Source organism: Cyprinodon variegatus, unplaced genomic scaffold, assembly GCF_000732505.1.
Source record: "Cyprinodon variegatus isolate N-32 unplaced genomic scaffold, C_variegatus-1.0 Scaffold379, whole genome shotgun sequence".
NCBI lineage: Eukaryota > Metazoa > Chordata > Actinopteri > Cyprinodontiformes > Cyprinodontidae > Cyprinodon > Cyprinodon variegatus.
The window spans coordinates 741,314-764,228 of record NW_015150832.1 but is presented as its reverse complement, the minus strand read 5'-3'; the positions used below and the strand labels follow the sequence as shown (position 1 = coordinate 764,228).

The window sequence follows — 22,915 nt, the reverse complement described above, 5'->3', positions numbered from 1 at the left end:
TATATATATATATATATATATATATATATATATATATATATATGTATATGTGTATCAATATACACTAGCTAAAGCTACGAAGGCCAGAGAAATTTATAAGAGAACATTATTGTTGTTAAACTTGACATTATCATGGCAAGATCGAGGAACATAACCAACAAAACTGACAAAAGAGTTAAGGAAGACACAGACAAACTTGTGGAAGCTTGTCTGGTCAAATTATATCCTACTTAAGCATTTAGGCCAACAAAAGAATAGCAGTATATAAAGGAGAAAACAGACACTGCACATCCTATACTGTAAAGAAATCGAACGCACTTTTAAACACGGTGGTGGCAGCATCATGTTGGAGGAATGATTCTCTTTAGCATAGACAGCGAACCCAATCAGTTCATAGGATACAGGTAAATACAAGCCATCAAGCAAGTAGACCTGTTAGAGATGGCAAAAAATAGAGACTAAGGTGGAAGATCCCTTTTTCACAGAATAAGAACCAATAAACTGGTCAGATCTTTAATAAAAGGGTTTAAAACAAAGCACATTTAGATTTTTGAACGATTAAAGGTGAAGTCAGGAACAGTCCAAACTTCAGTGATTACCGTACTTCTTTTTTTGTAGAACTCATCCACCCAACCCACGGACCCCTACCAACCCCCCTACAGAACACCATTTTTCATTTTCCTTCCCATTTACAGCTATGCATTACTGTGTGTTTCTTTATCTACAACTACAATGCCAGAAAAAACAAAAAACATTTAACTTTGTGGTTGTACTATGACATAATATGAAAAGGTTGCCTTGGCAAGGCACTAGTGTGACACACGCTCAAAGTGATGTTTCAAACAATAGATCACTTTATCTAAATATCAAAGTGCAAACTAGCGTATTTAAATAAATCAAAACATGCGTGCTTTGGCAGAGCCTCGTCAAATCGAGCTGGGAGAGCAGAGACCAAACAACCATTATTCCTCAAGGTGTGCCCTATATGGTGAAGCTGCTGCGGTACTATGTCAGTGAGGATGCCGTGTACCTGCATCTAGAGCATGTCAAAGGTAAGTGACTGTCATCTGGTTTCCCTATAAATGATAAAGCTGTCCACAGGATTATAAGAAACATAAATAGGAGACATTTTTGTTTGGTTTTTTACAGGTGGGCGACTTTTCTCCAAGTTGCGCAAACTTAGAAATGAGAAGACCAAGGAACACCCAGACCCATGCTTCTCCTCTGGCCACCACATCATGCTGAAGACAAGCCACACCTCCCCTTCAATCACCACAGACTTCAACCACAGCAGCAGGAGCAGAGCAGTGAGTTCACACAAACCTACAGATGAGAGTCCAGATACAGACTTCCCAAACTCATGGCATGAGACTCAACAGCGATTGGAAAGCTGCGGGACACACTCTTACATTGAGGAGACCGGCTGCCTCCAGAACACACGGTCGGCTGCGTCGTTTTACACCAAGCTGGATCAGCTGACTCTAGTCTCCGGCCTGACAAGGACACAAGTCAACACCCAGCTCCATCCACCAGCCCCGAGTTTGTGTTTGCATTCCAGTGAAGCTCAGGAAAAGCCGGCTCTTCCTCTCCCTTGTGCCCGTGTCAGCCAAGCTCTTGATGTCATGTCAGAACTCCATAAAAAGAAAGCTGGGATGGGACTGGTAGAGTGCAGCACAGACTTTGAGGCAGCCTGGGAAGCTGCAGACCCGATGCACAGCTGTACTAAAGCAAACTCCTATGCAGTGACTGGCAATCATTTGCAAAGAGCAACATCTCAAACAAATCAGACCTCATATAAAAGACCAGAATCCCCAATAAGTCAAAATGCTGCTTTAAGCTCCTCTCCTGCCATTTTGCACCTCCCTCTCCATTGCCAGACCCAAATCCATGGCAGAGCATCATGGGAAGCTAATGCCTCCCAACAGGGATCCATTTTAGGTGGAAGTTCTGAAGAGATGAATGCTGATTTGAAGGAAGAAAGCAGCCCTGTTGTAGAAGAAAGAAATGGAATGATAGTCATCCGGAGCACAGACAGAGCAGTATTTTCTGATCACACGAACACAAGCATTATCTCACAAAGCTCTCCGGATTTTACGACTTCATTTTTGCACAGTAGCCTAAATATACAGGGGATAGTATTAGATGAACACCAAAAAGGAGAAAATTGCCCTACAGAGGTAAAACAGAGAGTAGAAATGGCCTGTGAAGTTCTTAGTCCTGGAGGGAAAAACCAAAAAGTGGGATCATATGTAGGCTGGGTCTCTCCTGACCCTCTTGGAGTCACATGCCACAGCAACAAAAAGAATGTGGAGGGACCAGAGATGCAAGGAGAAGACCAGATCATCGAGGTGGACGGCTGGTGTCATCTGCCACGTTTTCCTACCAAGAACTCCAGGCCTGCAGATAAGGCCTTGCAGAACTGTTGGGGGCTTCCAGAAGCCGAGGTGCGTGTGTGGGGTGCGCAGATTCTGTTGGCGTTGGAGAGTCTGCATGAGCAGGGCATCTTTTGTCGAGATCTCAACCCAAGGAACATCCTGCTCACCAGCAACGGTGAGACCGGCAATTCTTTCTACTCCCGTTAAATTGTCAGGTTTAATAGATGTAAGAAAAATGGAGACAAAAATGAATCATCTGAGAACTTTCCAACCTTACCGTGTCCTACGACCCATTCAGCTCAATTGAACAATAGAAACCAATTAAAGTGATATTTAAACATCTGAAGGAAGTTGTTACGCAGGTTTTCTCAATTGAACTAATGTTTTGGTGAGGCTCTTTGATTTTACCAACATACTAGGTCTTTTTTTGTCAGATTCTTTCAATAGTGCATATTTTGTATTTGCCAACTCTTGTCTTAAAGGTACTTTTAATCTATAAAAAGAAATCTCGGTGCAAAGCTCACCACAGATATTGAATCTGAGCTCTGGCAGGACCATAGCATTACTTTATTATTCTTCTAGTGTCACCTTCAGCTGACTGGAAGATTTTCTGCAAATATTGTCTGCTGTTAAGAATGTTAAAAATAGGCGCTGTGTATGCACCCTGATGCTCTATCTTTCCGGTTCTTTTTCCTGAAAAAAGATCTCTCAGGACAAACTCTTTAAATAAGATTTCATAACTTATAAGTATTAAAGAACCAGGAGACATGACAACAGATTTTGATAGAAATTGTAATCTTACTCAGATCAGACAAAATGCATAGAATATACAGATGGCCGCTGCCCACCTCTGGGCTCACCTTTCAGGAAGTGGCCCCGATTAATAGTTCAAAGGCCATTTTATACAGTCTGCCATATCATCATGTTTTACATTATATGATTATATGATTATACATCCATGGCTCCAGCCTTATCAAAATAGGACACCGCTGTAGTTCCATTTCCAAATCTTTGCCACGTACAAAATGAAGATTATAACTGTATATCCAGACAGAGGAACTGTCCTAATTAGATTAAAACATCAGTTCTGATGCACAACAGGCAGCCCATACCAGGGTGTAATAAACCTACACATCTTCAATGATAAATATCATAACAAGAATGTTTATAACTTCCCAGTAATATCTCGACAGCATGATGCAGACACTACCATGCCTCACTGTGGATTTGGCAGTCTTTTGAAACTTTGGTATAAAGTTCCTCTTTTTAAAGTAGAACTGGCTTTGTTTGCCGACATACTCTTAAGAGACTAAGCATTGTTTTTGCAAAAAAAATAATGTAGATGGGGTTGGATTAGTTTTCCTCTAATAAAAAGGACTTCCAGATTGATGAAGAACATTGGGTACCATCTTCCCCTGAAGCACACAGCTGCTGCTTGTCAGACAATCCCTAAAGTTCCTTTAATGCTGCTGTTTGGCTCTTAGAAGCCTTTTGGAGCAGCTTTCATCTGACCTTTCATCATTTTTGTAGGTATGTCCACTTCTAGATTTTTCAACTGTCCAAGTTAAAGGAAACAGTAACATTTTCTTAAAAAAAATGTTACTGTAAAAATGGTCTAATTTTTACATCATAAAAAAGGCAATTTAACAAGAGGAGTGCAAGGTTATAAGCAAACAAAAAGCTATTTTGCAGTTTGACTAAGCAACATGTTTTCACAGGAAAGGTGTGTTTGACGTTTTTCAGCCAGTGGAGTGAGGTTCAGTCAGAGATCAGCTCCAAAGCCATTGAACAGATGTACTGTGCTCCAGGTAAGGATATTTGTCATCTCAAATCTCCTTGGTGTTATCTGCCACCTAGTGGCAACATGCTGGTAGTACCACACTAGATGGCATTTCTGAAGACATTTTAAGCAACATTCCTAATCCAGACCATTGTGTGTTCCCAGAAATTGGAGGAGTTTCAAGGATAACAGAAGCTTGTGATTGGTGGAGTCTTGGGGCTTTGCTGTTTGAACTTCTAACAGGAATGGTAACATGAAAGATGGAGATGTGTAATGTGATTGCATTGAAGCTGGTGTTTGTCCATTCTCTATGTTGTGAGAAATCTAAAGGTTTTGTATGCTCCTCCAGCCCCTTTGGCAGCTGCATCCAGCAGGAATCCATTCCCACACCCAGCTGGTCATCCCCGACCATCTAAGTGCTGCAGCAGCTTCCCTGCTCACTGAGGTTAGAGTAAAGGATTTACAGGATCTTGCAAAAGTACTTATATACTGGGGAAAAAAAATCGAAATCTAGATAAGTCATTTTTTTCTTAAAATAAGTGCATTTGTTCTTGGATTGGAGGTAAAAGAGACATTTCACCAATGTCTTATGGTATTTGAAGTGCATATTATCTGATTATCTTATTTTAAGAGTAAAAATACTTGTTCCATTGGCAAAATATCTCATTTACCTACTCAAATTAAGGATAAATACACTTAATTTAACTTTTTTTTTATTTCTAGATGTTTTTTCCAGTGTACAGCTTGACCATTTTCCTATTTAGTCACAGTTTAAACATAAATATTGGCTTTAGCACAAAGAAGCACATATATTTTCTCTGTATTTTTATATCTTGCAGCAAATTCTTGATTGGCTTTACATCCTATAACAGTTTTATCTTTCTTTTGACTGGTGATCTCAGATTTCAAGGAATATAAAAACTTTTGTAAGGTTTTATATAAAAAAAAGACCTGATAATTTACCTTAAAACCTTGTTAAAGCTCTGAATCAAAGATTTTTTTCTCCCTACAGTTGCTTCAGTTCGATGCGGGTTATCGCTTGGGTTCTGGAGGTGGAGGAGTAAGCGACATTAAATGCCATCCATTCTTCAGTGGTGTGTCCTGGAAGGCTCTTTCCTGCTAGCAGGGATTTTATTGTTTTTTTTTTTTTTTGCCAGAGTGGACAATTTGGATTTCACCATCATGTCCAGAGTGGATGAAGCCCAAATGTTACATGAGAATATTCAAAGAAAAGGTTGTGCTTTGAATTTCAAGTGCCTTGCAAAAGCATTCATACCTGACTTTTTCACATTACAACAACTACAACTACAAACTACACCAGCATAAAATTACAAACTTAGTCATCTTATTTGCCAGACCAACACAAAGTAGCACATGATTCTGAAGCACAAGTCAGAAATGTTTTGCTCCTTCGTTGTTTTCGTTTGCATTAAGTTCCATCCAAGCATTTTAGTGCTTATAGATGCATGATGCTGCCTCCACCATGCTTCCCAGATGGGATTTTATTCATCCATCTTATGGGCAAAAGCCAGGGGTAAACCCAGCACAGCCTATCAAAGGACAATACACAATTATACAATTTAGATCTATCCTGGTTACATTAGGTAGAGCGTCTGGCATAAAAACGAAAGTTGGTTTTGACCTACTGTGGTAACCTTTGAATAAAGGAGCCGCCAGAGGGACCTGCCCCTTTTCAGTAAGATTTTTCTGTGTTCCTCAATCTCTAAATATTAATGTCATCTTGTGATGTGGTAAAATGTGAAAAATCAGATGCTTTTCCAAGGCACTGTGATTCATAAGTACAGGCACAAACTGATTTGCATATAACTCATAGGAACTTATTGTGTTTTGATGCAATTTTTGATAACTAGGTTTTACATATCACCTTCATAACCATCCTGCATGTCAATAAACCCTTCCAAACAAAGACTCTGAATGGATTTGTGACTGACAGAAAAACAAGAACATTCACTGTAACAATGAAAGAAGATAGCTCTGGATTAGACGGCCGTCTTGGGTTAATAGTCAGGTATTTTCCTGTGATGGAAAGACTGATTCAATACTAAACTCTGCAGTAAGATCGATTTGGATTCTTAGATTAAAAAAAATCTTTATATGCTACATAAATCAATTTGTTTAGGATTTTGTTTTCATAGTTATAAAACATTCTCCAATCATCAGCTTTTAAAGGAATCAATATTTACATTAGAAAAGTTTTTTTTTTAAACCAATAGATTGTTGGAGTTGGTTTCAGAAAGGTTTACTGAAAACTCTCAAGTTTTCTTTACCTAACACCAGGGACACCGAGTTTTCAGAGAGTTAATGCAACCCGTTTCTGTTACCACAGTAACCGTCTCACCACAGATAGCCTAGCCAGGAGCAGATCATGTCCTGTCTCCACTCTCCTTAGAGCAAATCATGTTTTTTTTTTGTTTTTTTTCCTGATTTAGTTTTATGCCCACAATAAAAAAAATCCCTAGGTCAATTGATTAGGTTTTGAAAACAAATATTTCATGTCCTTTAGACAAGGATCAGCATTAATTGAGAATTAAACAGGCTATTTATAGGGAGAGGAATTGACAACTCAGTTGATAGAATATGATATTTTTTTGTTTTTTTATTTGTTAGATAATATGAGCTGCATGCGGTTCTTTTTCTTTTACAGTTTAGGAAGAACTAGTGAAATTATTTTCTGATTACACATAAATAGCTTAATTCTGTGGGGGAAAATTAATTACAAGGATAGGATCAGGATTCATTCGGTGATAACCCACTGACCCTACTGCTAGGCAGGAGAAACAGTCTGAAGCCATTCTATTGGGCTGATAACCACTAACAATGGTCATTTATTGACATTACATCCAAGCGGGTGTAAACAGAGTTTTTACTGTATAATTAAAGGTAGAATAGGGAGGAACCCTATGAGATGATGCACAGGTCCTACCTGTTAGAACAATGCTTTTAGATGTCAATTTCTCCTGCTGACAGGTGATTTCACCTAAATAGATGTATTAACCATTAACATTCAAGCAATAAACTACTGGTCAGCATTTTTATTATTTTGACTATGAAGAAAAGTAATTCAGATAAATACATATTCAGTCAATCGGATTAATGGCAAAACTGCCACTTACAATGTGTAAATATTTTTAGATATATAAAACTTAATTCTTAGAAGTGCAATTTAGTTATTACTTCCTGAAATTCAATCCCTGCTGCAAAATTGTAATTACGTTTCTGACTAGAAATGTGATTTTAACCAGGAAGAATCCTACTTTAGTGATCTACCAATGGAACAAGAGTGCTCTTTTAACTGTAAAAATGGCCTGCTACGCTATACCAGACTCCATATAAGGCATTTATTCAGCAGCAATCAATAGCAGCAATCCTCTCCTTTGCAGCTGTAGCCCTGTTTATCTTTTAAAGACATTCTCTATTTTATTTCTGCATTGAAGTCCCAGTGGGGTGAAATTGCCACTTCCTCCTCCTCCTGCCTTTCGTCGCCGTGACTCGTCAAATCAGGGTTCCGCTGATAAAGCTTTTCATAGTTGTTAAACATGTGCTCAATTCTGAGCGGACCTACTTAGTTGATTAAACTAACTAAAAGCAGGTTTTGTGAAACTGAAAGTCAAGTTTCCAACATTAGACAATCAATTCAGAGTGGAGGATTTGAGTTTGTTAAACCTACTAATTAAAACGGACCCTTGGTCTGAAAAGGTCAGGGGTCCATTGAAACCTCTCATGGTCCATCAAATGTTGATATTTGTTTGAGCTGTAAACCTAAATTAATCTTAAACAGTATAGCAGTGATAAACAGCAATATCAAGATTCTTAAACAACTAAAACTGGGAGAACAAACCTATTCTTAAGCCTATGCTGCCCTGTAAAATTTGGTTTACCTATCATTTTTTTTTAAGCTACACATAAGGCTTTTACGGTCATCAATAGTTAATCCCTACAGATTAAAAAACAACAGCAACTGAAACAGATGCAAAGACATTCAAGACAAAAGCAGCAGTGGGATAATGAAGTATTTATTGTTTAAAACTTTCCTTTTTCTCTTAAATAGTCTATCTCACACAGCAAAAAGAGAATTTCAAACCTCTGAGGATTCCTTCACTTTGGAGATTTTTAAAACATAGTGTCTTGTTTTCTAGCCCAATGTGTGCTCATTGTTCTTTTCCTCAACCACAATAATAAAAATTCTATGTAGTTGCATCGTTACTTGCCTGTCATCTCACAATAAGTGGATTTTTTTTTATTTGTTATTCTTTGTAGAAAATGACATTTGGCGAAGAAATTTAATAACATTTCTCTTTGTTTCTTTGATCAAAAGACCAGCACCTGAAACCCCAAAGCCCAGGACTTAAACCTTTCAGCTGGTCTTACAAATGTCCACAGCACAACCGAACTTTTCACAATAAATCCTCGTTTATCCCTCTAGTTAACCAATACATTACATTAAATGCAGTTATGGTAGTTTTTTCTTCTTAGTTGTGAACAGCAGCCGTTGGTGTGGGGTTGGTTCGGTGGGCCCGGAGTTGACAAAGGTTCACATGTCGAGGAGGAGAACCCTGGGGTCCTCCACCACTGACTTGATCTTACGCAGGAAAGTGACGGCCTCTCTTCCATCGATGAGACGGTGGTCGTATGTCAAAGCGACATACATCATTGGACGGATCTCCACCTACATGAACAACAATAAATTAAATTTTCATCAGATTAAAACAGTAATTTCAGTTTTAAGTGGTTGCTGTTACCACAATAATTGTATGCACTGATCAAATATTTTGTGGCTAGCATCTTCTCACCGATCTTTTAAAACCACAAATAAAAGATTATTGTAGATGTATTAGCCTTTAATAGCTATACATATATAGTAAATAGCCATATTTGAAAACAAAGATTTCGAGGAGGGGCTAACGTTCTGCTCTCCCATGCTCACCTTTACTTTTATCAGAGTTATTGTGTTTTAGACCCTTTAGTGAAACAAAAACAAGCAAAAAAAATAATGTTGAATGTAGTAACTTTTTCTGTGTTGTTTGAAACTTGGTAACCAGTGTAAGCCTCATGCAGGAATCTGCCTGAAGTCAGAGGAGGGAAGAAAGCCACTTTAGCCCGTTTCCCATTGGAAATGAGTCACACATGAGCAAAGCTTCCACTGATTCTCCCAAAGATTACTAAGCGGGATGTGGATATAATATAAACAATCTTTTAAATAGTTCCCTCCCTGTACTTGATTTCCACGGAGCCTCTCACCTTATCTACTTTGTGCCTTTGTGTATGTATTTTGGCTTAAGGTAAAATATACGTTCATTTGTTTAAGTTTTAAGCACGTTTAAGCATCACTTTCAGTCCTCCCAATTTTCATATTTCTCTCCCCTTGAATCATACTTTTTTCCAGCCCTTTATTTATATAGTTAGTGTTTTTATTGTTTTGCCTATATTAACATTTTTACCTTTTTTATTCATTTTGGGTTTGTTTTTTTTCAAATGTTAAAAAAAGAACATTTCAGTGCTAATTATTTGTTTATTAACCTTTAGTTTGAAAAAAAAAAAAGAATGGATATTGAGTGCTGTTAAAAGTAGTAGTATAGATAAATCATTACCAATAGCCCTACCTACCCCCGTGTATATTAATAGGGATGTTCCAAACCAATACAGATATCAGAAACTGAGCCTATATCAGCAGAAAAACAGAATATCTGCCTGCATCTCAGATAAAAGTGGTAATAGTTAATGCAGGGTTTATACTGGAATGAGTAACTCTAATTTAATGCTTTTTAATGCTCTTAGAAATATTTTTTAATGCCACAAACAATTTTCAATGACTCTGCGGCCATGGCCCGAATTCCTCGTTTTCCAGCCACTTTAGTTAAAATTAGCATTTCCCCCCATTCTCTAGCCTTTCTCCGCCTCAAGCTTCATTTCCGAACATACGGCTTTCCAATCAACCGGAAACAGTTCCGCTCAAACACGTGGAATAAGGGTGTGCAAAATAATCGTCATGACAATGCTTCGCAATTCTAATTTTTGTGATCTACTGCATCGATTCTTGAAGGCAAGAATCGATTATAAAAAAAAAAAAAAATGAACAAATAAAATCAGCCACATCAGCCAAATCAAGTGGAATACAACTTCCAGTCCAGCAGATGTCGCTGCGGATGTGTTGACGCCCGCTGCTTTGTGTCACAAGCATGTCCGGCTGTGGGATACTGAGACGAGTCATTCGTAAAGAAAACATGGAGGACACTATGAAAATTCGCCCCGCGGCTCAATCACATTTCAAGTCAGATGCTTGGATGCATTCTGGCTTTAAAAACAAAGAAGGTAAAAATTTAATTGATTTGATGCACGTAATTTGCAAAAGGACCACTGAGGCCATGTAAACGGCACAGATTATCCTTATTTTGTTATTTTAAGTTTGATGAATCCTAAGATCTTTTTGTCAGTGTGTCTACACCAGTAATAGTAATATTTCTGTCCAGTATTTGTTTTCATGGCTATACCTCCAAAAGTGGTTTCAATAAATACAGCTATGTATGAATTCAGTTGTTTTCAGTTATGTATCAATTGAAGACACTATCCAGATCATACACAGCCAGTCAGCCACTGGTAATGGCTGTGTCTTTTTCTTACAGTGTTCAGTGAAAATATCGCAATGCATCGCAATATTTCAAGTATTGCGATGCATCGTGATAGAATCGCATCGTGGCATGTGAATCGTGATTCGAATCGAATCATGACTTCTTTGCCAATACCCACCCCTAACGTGGAACCAATTATATCTGATATATATCTGACAGAATTGTTGTTTTTTAAATAAAGCATTTTAAATGCTATGATAAAATAATACATTTAATGACCTGTGGAAACCCTGTATTGGGTCAGTTCTCATACCCACTGCTGTTGACTATCTTTCTATGAGTAATGTCACTTCATCAAGCCTTTTCAAACACTTCACAATCCAAAATGAGCAATCAAAATATGTACAATTTGTGATGATATCGTATCGGCTGGGTATAGAACAACATTCAAAGCTGCATCTGAGTGCTGTATCAGAAGTGAGAACGTATTTGAACAACCTTAGAACGTTACTTGTTGGACGATACGATTGACCTCTTAAAAAGGGTTAAATAGACCAACCATCACTGTGATGCAGTCAAACTTGTTATTTACTGAAGTCATTCTTTTGTGATTAAAATTAGTTTTAAAAGGAAGATTTAATGTCCCTCTGCAAAAAAAAAAAATAAAGTTTGTTTTCATTTTAGAAGCTAAAACATTACTTTAGATGGACAACAGAGTTTTGTCTCTAAACTACTGACTTCCACACCAAAAACAAGGCCCCCATGCATGACCTGCAGGTGGTATGGATCTTTTCTAGCTATAGATTGGCAGCAAGCAAGTTTAAAATCTACCAATTCTAATCACAACCCAGACTTCTCTCCGCATCTATAACAGGAATGGAAATACACACCTTGCCACCAACTGCAACAGGCCTGTCGAAGATGCCATGCATGCCCAAAATAGCAGATTGTGGTGGGTTGATAATAGGTGTGCCAAACAAGGACCCAAAAACGCCGCCATTGCTGATGGTAAAGGTGCCTCCATCCATGTCTTCGACAGCTAGCTCGTTTTTACGTGCCTATGAATGCAAAGTAATAAAACATTAAAAGTGAGCAGCGTGCATGCAAAAAAAAAAAGTGTTTGATGAACTCACCTTTTCTCCTAACAAATTGATTGCCTTCTCAATATCAGCAAAGTTCATTTCTTCTACATTTCGTATTACGGGAACCACCAAACCCTGAAAGACAGATACATTTTTAAGTTTTTAGTGCACCTTCTACTTCTGAAACATATTTTTCAGTAAAATATATATATATTTTTTTTTACCTTAGGCGTTGCAACAGCAACACTGATGTCCACATAGTCCCTGTACACAATCTCTTTGGTCGTATCGTCAATCACTGGAAAGACAAAGCTCATGAAGATTACACAAATTACTTGTCCAGGTTAAATTATAAGTTCTCACTTCATGTCTATCAAGGTAAAGCTATTTTCTTGTAAACCACTCGCTCTCACATGCAAGTCAAAAGTTGTGGGTAATCAACACCGCAGACCATTATAGATCTTTAAAAGGCAGCAACACGTCCCACCCCAGTTTCACTGTGGTCTATCTAAATAGGTCAGGGGAGTCTAGGGGAAGAAAATAAGTTAGGAGTTGGTTTTGAGGTAGGGCAATGAAACTTAAATCTTTTTCTTCACCACACACACACTTGGCCCACCTTGAAACCAGACGTGCAAAGACAAATTGAAACTGCCACCACAGAGTTAAGGTTATTTAGTCTTTAAAGTCCTTATTCTGTACCTCCATTGACAGCAGGCTGGTCAACTAGAGCGTACGCGGCGGCCTTCACGAACGCAGACATGAAGCCCAGCTTGATGTTGTGTTTTTTCAGAAAAGCATCTTTGTAAGCCTTCCTCATCTCACTGATGTTACTGCAGAAAGAGCATAGAAGGCAAAAATGAGAACTGCAAACACAGAAGGTGTCTGAAATTATGCAGAGAAAAATGGGAATGACATCAATACACTGTAAAGGTTCTAAGATATGTGCTGGTCAAATACAGCATGAAAGTATTTATTTAAATAATTCCACTAACTAATTTAATGTAAATGTTTTATGTGCAATGCATTAGTATACCCTATGCAGTCACTGTATGCAAATGGTAGCTAAGTGAAAGGAAAAACTTGTGCAAAAGCAGCCAGGAGACTTGGGAGAACTAAAAAACAAAATCCTTAAAACAGTTTATGAGAAATTAAGAGGTTGTTACTGCAGCTACAATCACAACATATAGAAAAATGACATGCAAATGAAACAGCTGTAACCGTTTCATTCCTTGTAACAGGTTGCTCTGTTTCTGTCAGTGAGGCCCAGCGCAGCAGCGGCTACAATGGAGCTTGCCACCATCAGTGTGTGAACGTGTAAATTAATAAACTGAATAACTACATTTCCAGTTCCCCGACTTCATGATGAGCTATTTAAGCACAGGTCATTATAAACCCCAACAATCTAGATGAGCTGAAAGGACCTCAATAAATCAACCCAGCAGCGCCTCCCGGCCATCCCTATCAAGGTCATACGCAATATTTAAAATCAACAGAAATGCATTTATAAGGAATGTAAATCAGTTCCTTATTGACACATAAACATATTTCAGCTTTAAATTTAAATATTACAATATTGTTAACTTTATCATTTCCAATTACAATAAAACAAATTATTGTTTTAAATAAAATGGAATTACTAAATAAACCAGGAGGAAGGATCCAGTTTTTGATAATGGTCCTGAAGATAGTGGGTATAAAGCTATTGAAGTTGGTCTGCTAATTGTTTCAGTTTTGCTCATTTTTCTCTTGTATCTCTCCTTTTAATTGTTTGTTTTCCTGTCTCTAACCCTGTTGGAGCTCTAGGGTTTCTCCGCTAACATAATTAGCCCCTCCCAAGACACAGACTCTCCGAGAAAGGAGAGAAGAAGCGATAAAAATCTTCACTTTCTAGGGCCTGTAAATCTTATTGGGCTGTCATAAAAGCCCATATCAGTCGAGGCAGCTCTTCCACTCAGAGCGCAGGTCTCTGTGGGCCTCTGCAGATGCTCCCGCCTCCTGTTCCGACCAGTTCCTTCGGCTCCAGATGAGCCCTGGACTGGGAAGTCTTCCTCCAGACCGTCAATGTCAATCCAATTAGAATACACAGAAAACCCTGAATAGCCGAAAGCCGACACCACACATTTGCGGGGGGAAAGAAATCCTCAAAGTGTCCTCTTCAGCAGAGGGGGCGAGTGCAGACACTAAAGCTTCCTTGTAAATTAATAAAACCCGTTTTAACAATTCTTATCTTCGTTTTAGATGGAATTATGACCAAATATTTACATTCCAGTGTTTAAGAGGATATTGGGTTTCAAAAAGCTTTTCCTATTGGGCAGATTCCAATCTATAACCATTTGTTGAAGTGTTGTTGCACCTTTTAACACAGATGCATACATAACGGCACTTAGACAGGAAGTCTGAATAAATACAAACTTTAAGAAAAAACTGGGAAAAAAAAAAGATATGCACAGAAACAGAGACAAGTACAAGTACACAGCAGAGCGGATTTAACATTTAACAAATCATCTAAAATAGCTTTTGAGGGTTTAATAATGTAGGTCAACTAACTGAGAATTTCCTACCTCATATCGACCTCATTAAAAGTAGTCAACATAGCACAGGTGTTTTGGGCTTCCTTCAGCCTCTGGGCAATTCTTAGTCTCATGCGATTCATCTTCACCTAATAAGGAAACGCAGAAACACATTTTTTTACATAAATATAATTGGTAAACTGTATCATATAGAATTAATTGAGGTTGTCTTTACTCTGCTCTCGGTCCTTGCTGCTTTAGCTCCACCCTCTGCATGGGCTGCTGGTACCGATGGAGCAGCGGTGGGTTTGATGGCTGAAACTTTAAGACAGTAAAACAACGAAGCAGTCAGCGCCTCTAGTATTGGACAGCTAAAGGTGCTGCCGTCACCATATAAAACAATTAGCTTTGTAAGTTTGAGGATAAGAACACAGATGTCCCGCAAATGAGTTCTCACATGACTGGGGCCGTCTGTCCGATGTCTACTAACCTGGTTTGGTGTCCATAGCATGTGCTGGCACAGGTGGCACCGGGGGCATGGTGGTGGGAATGGGCCCCGCAGTGGATGGGGGAGGGGGGGTTGGAGCAGCAGGAGGCGGCGGGGCAGCAGTGGCAGCTGGGGCCTCGGCTTTTGAACCTTCTGGAGCTTTGGGGGCCCCGGCTGAAGATGCACAAAGAAAAAAGAAAAAGTGAGTGCTACTTCCTTAAGCTCAACCCTACTACTGTAAATGGCTTTCTGAAACTTTTAGAACTCTACATTGACAAAAATAAAATTGTAAAAATAAAAACATACAATAAAATGAACACACTATTTAGAACATTGTTTACATTTAACACCTACAAGAAACATGTAAGAATACCTCAAGTATATTAACTTGTTTCATAACTTTAGGTTATAAAAATAACCTAAAGTTTGTTATTTTTTCCTTCCTTCATCTCGGGAATATTGGAAAAATGAGTCCAGGGGTGATGCTGAGAAACTAGTCCATGCATTGGTTACTTCAAGGCTGGGCTATTGTAATTCTTTACCATCAAGTTCACAAGCTACAGTTAAAAGCCTTCAGCTGATCCAAAATGCTTCAGCCAGAGTTCTGATCAAAATTAAAGATATATTTCTCCTACCCTTGCTTCTCTTAGATCTAGAATATATTAAATCTAGAATAGAACCTAAAATCCTCCTTCTCACATATAGCGCCTTAAATAGCCAAGCTTCATCTTATATCAGAGAACTGCTGTACTTTATGTCCCAAAAAGAACACTTTGTTCTCTGACTGCAGGTTTACCAGTGGTTCCTAGAATTTCTAAAAGAAGAATTGGAGGCAGATCTTTTAGTTATCAGGCTCCTCTCCTTTTGAACCAACAAAAAGTTTCATCCATGAGGTAGACACCGTGTCTACTTTTAAGGCTAGGCTTAAAACTTTCCTTTTTGATAAAGCTTATAGTTAGAGTGACTCAGGTTATCCTGAGCTATCTCTATAGTTGTGCTGCTATAGGCTTAGACTTCTGGAGGACATAGGGACCCCACTTTCATCATTCTATCTCTATTCTACCATTCTGCAGTATTTGTTAGGCCAACCACTAGCTTTATGTTCACTCTGCTTTGTGTTATAATAGCTTCATCTGGTCCGTTACTGTTTGGCTGTGACTCAACCTTACAAAGAAGTATTAGCTGTGCTACTGCCATTAACACCTTTGATTATAGATGATCGAGTTCAGCCTGTTTTTAGTGTTTCTGTTTTTCTCCTAGACAGATCTATGGGCTCAGCTTTTACTGTGACTAACTGTATCAGCTGTCTTTTATTCCTTTCCCCACACAGAGCCATCCGAGGAGACAGTTTGTCGTTAGCTTTTCTAATATAGAAAGCATTCATAGATCAGTCCTATGTTCATTTTGCATGTCTGCTTCTGTGTTTGCAAATCCCTACTCGGCCTCTGTAGATTTGACGCTCACACCGAGCCTGGTTCTGCTGGAGGTTTCCCCTCTCCACTTTTGCTGCATGCATGCTTGCTGTGAGGGATTGCTGCTGATGCAATCAGCTGGTTTTCCTTAAATATAAAAAATCTTACTGCATGGTCTGATTAAATTGTCATTGTAAAAGGCCTTGAGATTAAATGTACAGTAAATTGCTGCTATATAAATGAAATCAATGGAACATAATTATTTTCCTGTTCTGTATCTGGACTGTTCAAACAGTAAGATTCATAACGATTATGGATTGTAGGCAGACAATAAAACTGTTGCTGAAAACCTAGGTTTTAAAACTGCTGAAAACATACAGTCTCTACAGCTTAAAATCCATTAACAACAGCCTAAATTAAATGAGTTTCATCAATAAAAATAATGAAAGGAATCATTACTTGGTGCATTAAGCACTCAAGACATAGTCCTAAAATAACTGATGTTTATTTCGAGGTGTCTACACATCAAAATATTAATATTATAGACTTAACTGCATTGTTTGTACATAATCTTAGCGGCTGTTAAAAAAAAAGCTATTAGATTATATTATACATGCCAATTTTAGATTTCTATGTCAAAACAATTGTTTGGTGGAATTTTGACCCAGGATCTCATACTGAACTATGGTTAATGGCAAGATTTTAATCAACAAAGCTTTCAAAACCAAACTTATTAAATATACCCTCTTGTATGACGAAGATGCTCTTAAGGGATAATGCAGGTTTTGATTTGATTTCTCAAACAAACTACAACACCTGCTTCAGATGAGAAATTTAGAATGTAATTTAAGAATAATAAACGTATGGCTTTTTTTTTTTAAGGAAACCAGGTTGAGCACAGTGAATCAATCAGAACCAGTTCTAACTAGGACAGAAACAATTAATTGGATTAATCGTGATTAACCGATTATCAAAATAAACATTGACTAATTTAGTAATCGATTAATCGATGAAACAAGCAAATTTCTCCACTGAGAGATCAATCAAGTCTATCTATCAATCAATCAATAATGATTAACTGGAGTGTAGAGACTCTAAAATGTGCCTTTAGCTGATAGGGCAACTCACTTGGAGCAGTAATTACACCAAAACTGTCAAAAAATAAATAAATGTTTTAACATTTTGCATTTCATAAATTTTGCTTTATCCAGAACTACTCAAGTGAAAAAAGTTTGTTTTCAATTGGTTAAATTTTGCCAAGTTTTCTTTAAGGAACCTTTTGATATTCGATTATTAATAAATAAATTGAAAAAATAATTAACAGATTGATTTGCAGAATAATCGTTATTTGCAGCCCTAGTTTTAACCTTTCAATTCTCTTGGAATCATTCTAAATTTCTTTTTACAATTCATAGTTTTAATGCCAAGTTCACCGACCGGAAATAGAAGCTGCCTCATATCAGTGAAGAAGAATCAGCAGGGTTGACTGAGCAACCATCCATTTATGCAGCAGCATTCAAAAGTGTGGCTTAATGTTGATGAAGCCACAGCCGAAGTAATTGACCAGTCAATTACCTGGGACACTTGAAATGGGATCATATCATAAGACTGTGTACGGCCGATGTGATTCAACACCACAGGCCTCTGGATGACAGCCCCACCTTTCAGTTCAGTTAGCCAAACTTCTAAATAATTTTAAGCGTAACCAGCATAATCCATAGATTATTTTATATGATGTAACCCAGTAAGTGAATAACTGAGCATGAAATCTTACCGTTGCTCTGCCCACAAAAGTAAATCACTAAATCCATGCCTATTTTGGTGACACTGAGGTGTGGTAGACAATACTAAGGATAAAAACTTCTGGGATTACTTTCCTTGTGTGATGTTTTTTCCTTCAGCTCTGACACTTAGTCTGGCACTGCCATTGTCATCAAGTAAATAAAATACTAAAATTGTCTCATACAGCATAAGTACCTGTTGCATCAGACACTGGATATGTGTAATTTTGTTTCAATTAAGTTTTCAAATAAATATCGATGAGAAACTGTAACTCTGAACATTCTTAAGATTCTATTACTGTTCATAGGTTTGATATTTATGTGCTGATTGGAAATAACTACGTAATGATTTATAATAATGTATAATAATGTTTACTCAAATTTAGAATTCATTGTGAAGTTGCGATCATTTCATCCACACTGATCTCGGTTAACCTGCTCATATAGAACATGTTAACATTTATGATCCTTCCTCTCAAAGGAAGGAATCAGAATTGTTCCAATTCAAGCAATGCTCAAGTCTTGTCAGAAACTCTCTATAGGAATGCAGTTAAAGAGAAAAATCTAACTGACCGTACCTCCTTTTTTAAGCTTAAAAAGTGGTGTTCCTCCTTCGACCTTCCCCCCATCTGGGACCAAAAGTTCCTCTATTACTCCAGCAGAAGGAGAGGGCACCTGCACTGATGTCTGAAAGCACAAAAAGAAATTCAATGAAAAAAAAAGTAATAGTTTAACACCAATTTGGTTTATTTCTGGGTTTCCTGAGGTGTTAGAGTTTGTTTGGAGCCAATTTTAATAAATAGAAGGGCTGGAAAAATTAATCAGATTAATCAACTATTGAAATAATTGTCAAATAATTTAGTAATCGATTAGTAGTTAACCGGAGTAACCCACTTAGAGCAGCATTTATATTAACTAATCTGTTAATATGCTCCATCCAAAAACCCTCATGTGGAATAGTTTTGGATTCACTTGGTTTAAATTCTGACAAATCTTCTTTACGGAGCCTTTTGTTATGCTTTTTTAGGATTTTTCTTAATCTTATATTCCCTTAGACTCCAGGGTTCTCACCAGGATTTTTTTTTTCTTACGTTACACACTTTATTTTTTTATCTGCTTGCTATAATTGTTTACAATCATGTATGTTGGAGGGAATGTTAATATCTTCCCTTAATATGCAAACTATCAGATCCACCTGGATGTATCTGCAGCTGGGGTAAGGCAGCTACGACCCAGTGCAGCAACATCGCACTGATTATTGGTTGCTTTGGTTTGACAGACCAGCTGTTTGGGAATCCTTCCAAACTTGGACACATCACACCTGATTTCAAAGCTCGCTCTCTGTGTGCACAGTAGTGCACGTGTTTACCTGCCTCCAATTGCTCCGAGGAAGTCAATGATATTTTCACAGCATTTTTCTTATGTAAAAGTGCAAAAAAGGAGGTATATATGCTTAAAACAACACAGTTACTGCAGCAGTTACGCTCAGAAGTCTTTATATCTTATAAATATTATATCCTTTATTTTTATTTATTTTTTATTTTTCTACTTTCCACGTAACCAGCGTTTGTGCTGCACAGAACCCTAATGGAGGCAGCCAATATGTCAGTCACTAGGCTGCTATACTCATTTTTTGAGCCTCACTTGAAGCCTAGCAGAGATGATTTGAATGTTATGGGCCACTATGCTGAAACACACTGGCGAGAACTCTGGACTTTAACATCTATTGACATTGCTTTCCTCATCATCATCATGCGTGAGGAGAAGCTCTGAGCTGTTTAGCAAGTGTTTGCTGCCTTTATCGGCTGAATTCAGCTTCAGTCACTGGTAATTTGCATCTCATTTAAAGTTTTACAATCAGCTTAAAAGTTTTTCCACAGGTAATCCAATTTGTTCTAAAATGTACCTTGTCTGTTTCAATTTCACACACCACCTCATCCTCAGAGACAGTGTCGCCAACAGCTGTGGACACAAAGACATAACTTTGCATTAGCATCTACAGAAATCTGAAATGTGGTTAATCAAGTGTTCTTAGTTAGAAGCATTACCTTTCTCCCACCTTACATCCCCCTCTGTGACAGACTCTGCGAATGCAGGAGTCTTGACTGTGATGACTTCATCTCCTGAGAAACAAAGTCAAAAGGAAAGACTTTCTTTACACATTCATCACATTAAAATAAGTGTAAAAACAGCAGATTACATACTGTAAGCTACAGATGTCCTGAAGTACTGGATTTGGAAGATACTGGATCGGGGATTATATGGTCTGTAAAAACAAACAAAAAAAACACATACTTGAAACACGACCCAACATAAAAAAAAAACTAAATTATTAATAAATCTAAAACTAGGTCAATTTGAAACATTAAAAGCCATTAGTAATCTTTTGTCATACAGACATAAACATAAGTCAGACAGCACAGTTACCATGTAACATTCAATAAAACCTTGACAGCGCTTCACTATTTTAAGGATCGTATATACTTACACGTTGTTGTTTACGGTGATAGGATGGCAAGTTGACAAAACTAAAAACAGAGAACAGAAAAGTATATAAACAACATTTTAGATGTATGTGGCTAGTCTATACTTCAGCAACAACATAATATACCTGCAGTGGCCCGACGAGCTAACCCATTGTTGCCCTGCGAAAAAGATACAGTCCTGTCAAGACACCTGCAACTTATACATGAAGAAATATGATCAAAACTATGTTAAATTACAGTAAATCGGGGAGCATTCAAACATATCTGCTGTACTGCATTAGAAAAAATTGGGTTCTACTGGTCATTTTTTTACAGCTTTATTTTAACACAATTTAACATTTTAATTGGCTAAGAGGCTTTCCTGAAGTGGTTAAATATAAAAGAATAAGGATTTAAACTAACGCATAACTGCATTGTGGTCTTTACTGACACAAAGCAAAGAGTCTGGAATAAAACAAAACCTAGAAAGTTATGATACATCTGGTCTCACTTATAAACAAGTTAGACAATGGTCGAAATACTAGCATAACCTTAATTTTACTGTTTTCTCACTTTCACCACAGTATGACCTCAGTCAAATGACAGCTAAATGCAGTTAGCTAACAATTTTAGCTTTTCCTAATTAGCATGTTTCTGGTCTATGCATGAATATTATTGAACAGATTAAAATGAAAGTTAAATATGCTAGTTGAATATATCCAGTGTTAATATTACAAATTACTGGTGTTGGCAGCACTGATTTATGCTGACAAGTGTCACCCTGCCCTTGGCTCGCAATGTTCCGGCCTAGACGTGGCCTACGGCAGGGACATGCTAATGCTAATGCTAGCGCAGATAAGCTTATTGCAATAAAACTGCGAGTTTTCCAAAGCCGGAGGCAGAGAAAGCTAAGCGGAAGAGCCGGTCCGGCATTGTTGCACATACCTGGCGGATGGCAGAGAGGGAGCGGCCGAAATTCCTGGTGAGACACCGGGAATGGGATAGCATGATCACTGTGTGACAGCGGGCTGTCAGCGGAAGAGAAACTCCGGTCACATCGATGAGAACGACTGGGCGCGGGGTGAGTTGAGGAAGCTGCGTGGAATGAACCAAGTGCTGAAGCTGAAAGGGGGGAGAGGGCGAGCTTCCACTGTATAAACACAACCTAACCATATAAACTACATATAAACTAAACTAGTTTCAGCAAATATAAACCATAATAAGCTAATATGTAACGATAAATCTACCATATAAATAAACTATGGTTATTTTTTAGTAATATATTATTGTCAATGTACCTACCTGAGTGTATTGGAAGTAGGTCCACCCATTGAAATTTTGATTTCCAGTTTTTCACATGTATACATTTATTCTGTGTAATCTAGCTAGTCGTGATGGATTAAGAATAAATCTGTGAAAATACATTTTATAGACTTGCTAAAAATGATCAGTTATTTAATTCCTTTGGACCACAGCATAGCTGCACAGGCTGTACAGTATGTTTAGTTTAAAGGTCACAAGGTTCAGTCCTATAAGACTGCTATGCCCCAAATTTTGGACTCATCTCTTCTCCAACAACCCTTAATCAAATGTACAATTCCCTTATCAGCATGTAATTTATCTCTCAAAGTGTTGTAAGGAGCCACTTCTTCTGATGTTAGTTTGATGAAGAAAGGGATGCATCACAGTTGCAGGATAGCAGCCTAAATCTTGAGGACTTTTGAGCACTCAGGCTTTGGTCATTGTTGCACTGAAAACTGAACATCTGTCAGAGTCTCAGGCCATTTTGTTTTTTTAAATCTCTGCTTCCACTTATTTGTCATGTGCTTATGAGAGAAAAGCATCCCCACAGCATGAAGCCTCCATTGCCAGGTATCACCATAAATGGGCTGTATTCAAATATCTTAACTGATAAAGAAAGGCTTCTTTGAGGGATCTGCCTTAAGAAATCTTGGTATCATTTCAAATTCAGCTTTGCAAATTAAAACTATCAATAAATAATCTCTGTTTCTTCCTTTTCCCTAAAACTATAAAAGTATTTGGCTTTATTGGTCTTTCCACATCAGCAAATCTTTCTGCTTTTACATAATTAATGAAATCATTTGATCTACCGGTACCTAAAAGGCTATGTTACTTTCTTATTTGACAATCATGCTCATGTCCAAGGTACCCCCTAATAAGTCACCAGTCCATCACAATGTATATGGGACATTTCTTAGAGCAATTTTGCACCTATATAAACACTGAATATAATATACATGTTTTTGTTACCTTGTGGGGACAATTTGGGGACTTATAGCTACTTGTGGGGACCAATAACTGGTCCTGGTTAGGAGATGTTCTCTTCTTGGGATGCGGGCATTAGTTCAGGTTTAGGTTTAGGGTTAGGTATGTGCTGGTAATGGTTAGGGTAAGATCTGGGTTACAAATGAGTGG

At 37.8% G+C, this 22,915-nt stretch overlaps 2 protein-coding genes across 7 annotated transcripts in view; one reads left to right on the top strand and one right to left on the bottom strand.

Annotated features, from left to right (window-relative positions):
* rps6kl1 (ribosomal protein S6 kinase like 1) overlaps positions 1-5,313 on the top strand; it is a 13,437-nt gene extending 8,124 nt beyond the window's left edge. For all 6 annotated transcript variants that reach the window (XM_015386810.1, XM_015386813.1, XM_015386812.1 and 3 more), the window contains exons 7-12: positions 920-1,052; positions 1,150-2,550; positions 4,094-4,183; positions 4,321-4,403; positions 4,505-4,600; positions 5,168-5,313. In XM_015386810.1, coding sequence (XP_015242296.1) covers positions 920-1,052; positions 1,150-2,550; positions 4,094-4,183; positions 4,321-4,403; positions 4,505-4,600; positions 5,168-5,278 — 1,914 coding nt within the window. In that variant the 3' untranslated portion in view covers positions 5,279-5,313. The remainder of the gene's footprint in view (positions 1-919; positions 1,053-1,149; positions 2,551-4,093; positions 4,184-4,320; positions 4,404-4,504; positions 4,601-5,167) is intronic.
* A 3,158-nt stretch (positions 5,314-8,471) lies between these two features.
* On the bottom strand, positions 8,472-21,555 carry LOC107092408 (dihydrolipoyllysine-residue succinyltransferase component of 2-oxoglutarate dehydrogenase complex, mitochondrial-like). The gene is made up of 15 exons (XM_015386880.1): positions 21,425-21,555; positions 20,626-20,659; positions 20,503-20,542; positions 20,219-20,280; positions 20,063-20,137; positions 19,921-19,976; positions 18,593-18,701; positions 14,825-14,995; positions 14,570-14,655; positions 14,386-14,483; positions 12,524-12,654; positions 12,049-12,122; positions 11,876-11,959; positions 11,633-11,800; positions 8,472-8,842 (listed from the first exon to the last, which is right to left on the bottom strand). The coding sequence occupies exons 1-15, from the start codon at positions 21,485-21,487 to the stop codon at positions 8,708-8,710; spliced, it is 1,386 nt and encodes a 461-aa protein (XP_015242366.1). The 5' UTR covers positions 21,488-21,555; the 3' UTR covers positions 8,472-8,707.
* Between the last annotated feature and the right edge of the window lie 1,360 nt (positions 21,556-22,915).

Bases quoted from the DNA above. Each gene is read 5' to 3' on its own strand.
- LOC107092408 (XM_015386880.1), bottom strand. From the start codon at position 21,487: ATGCTATCCCATTCCCGGTGTCTCACCAGGAATTTCGGCCGCTCCCTC. The intron at 19,977-20,062 runs GTAATGCTTCTA...TTGTGTCCACAG, and splicing joins GGATGTAAGGTGGGAGAAAG to CTGTTGGCGACACTGTCTCT. The intron at 12,123-12,523 runs GTACAGAATAAG...TTGTCTTTCCAG, and splicing joins CCAGCCTGCTGTCAATGGAG to TGATTGACGATACGACCAAA.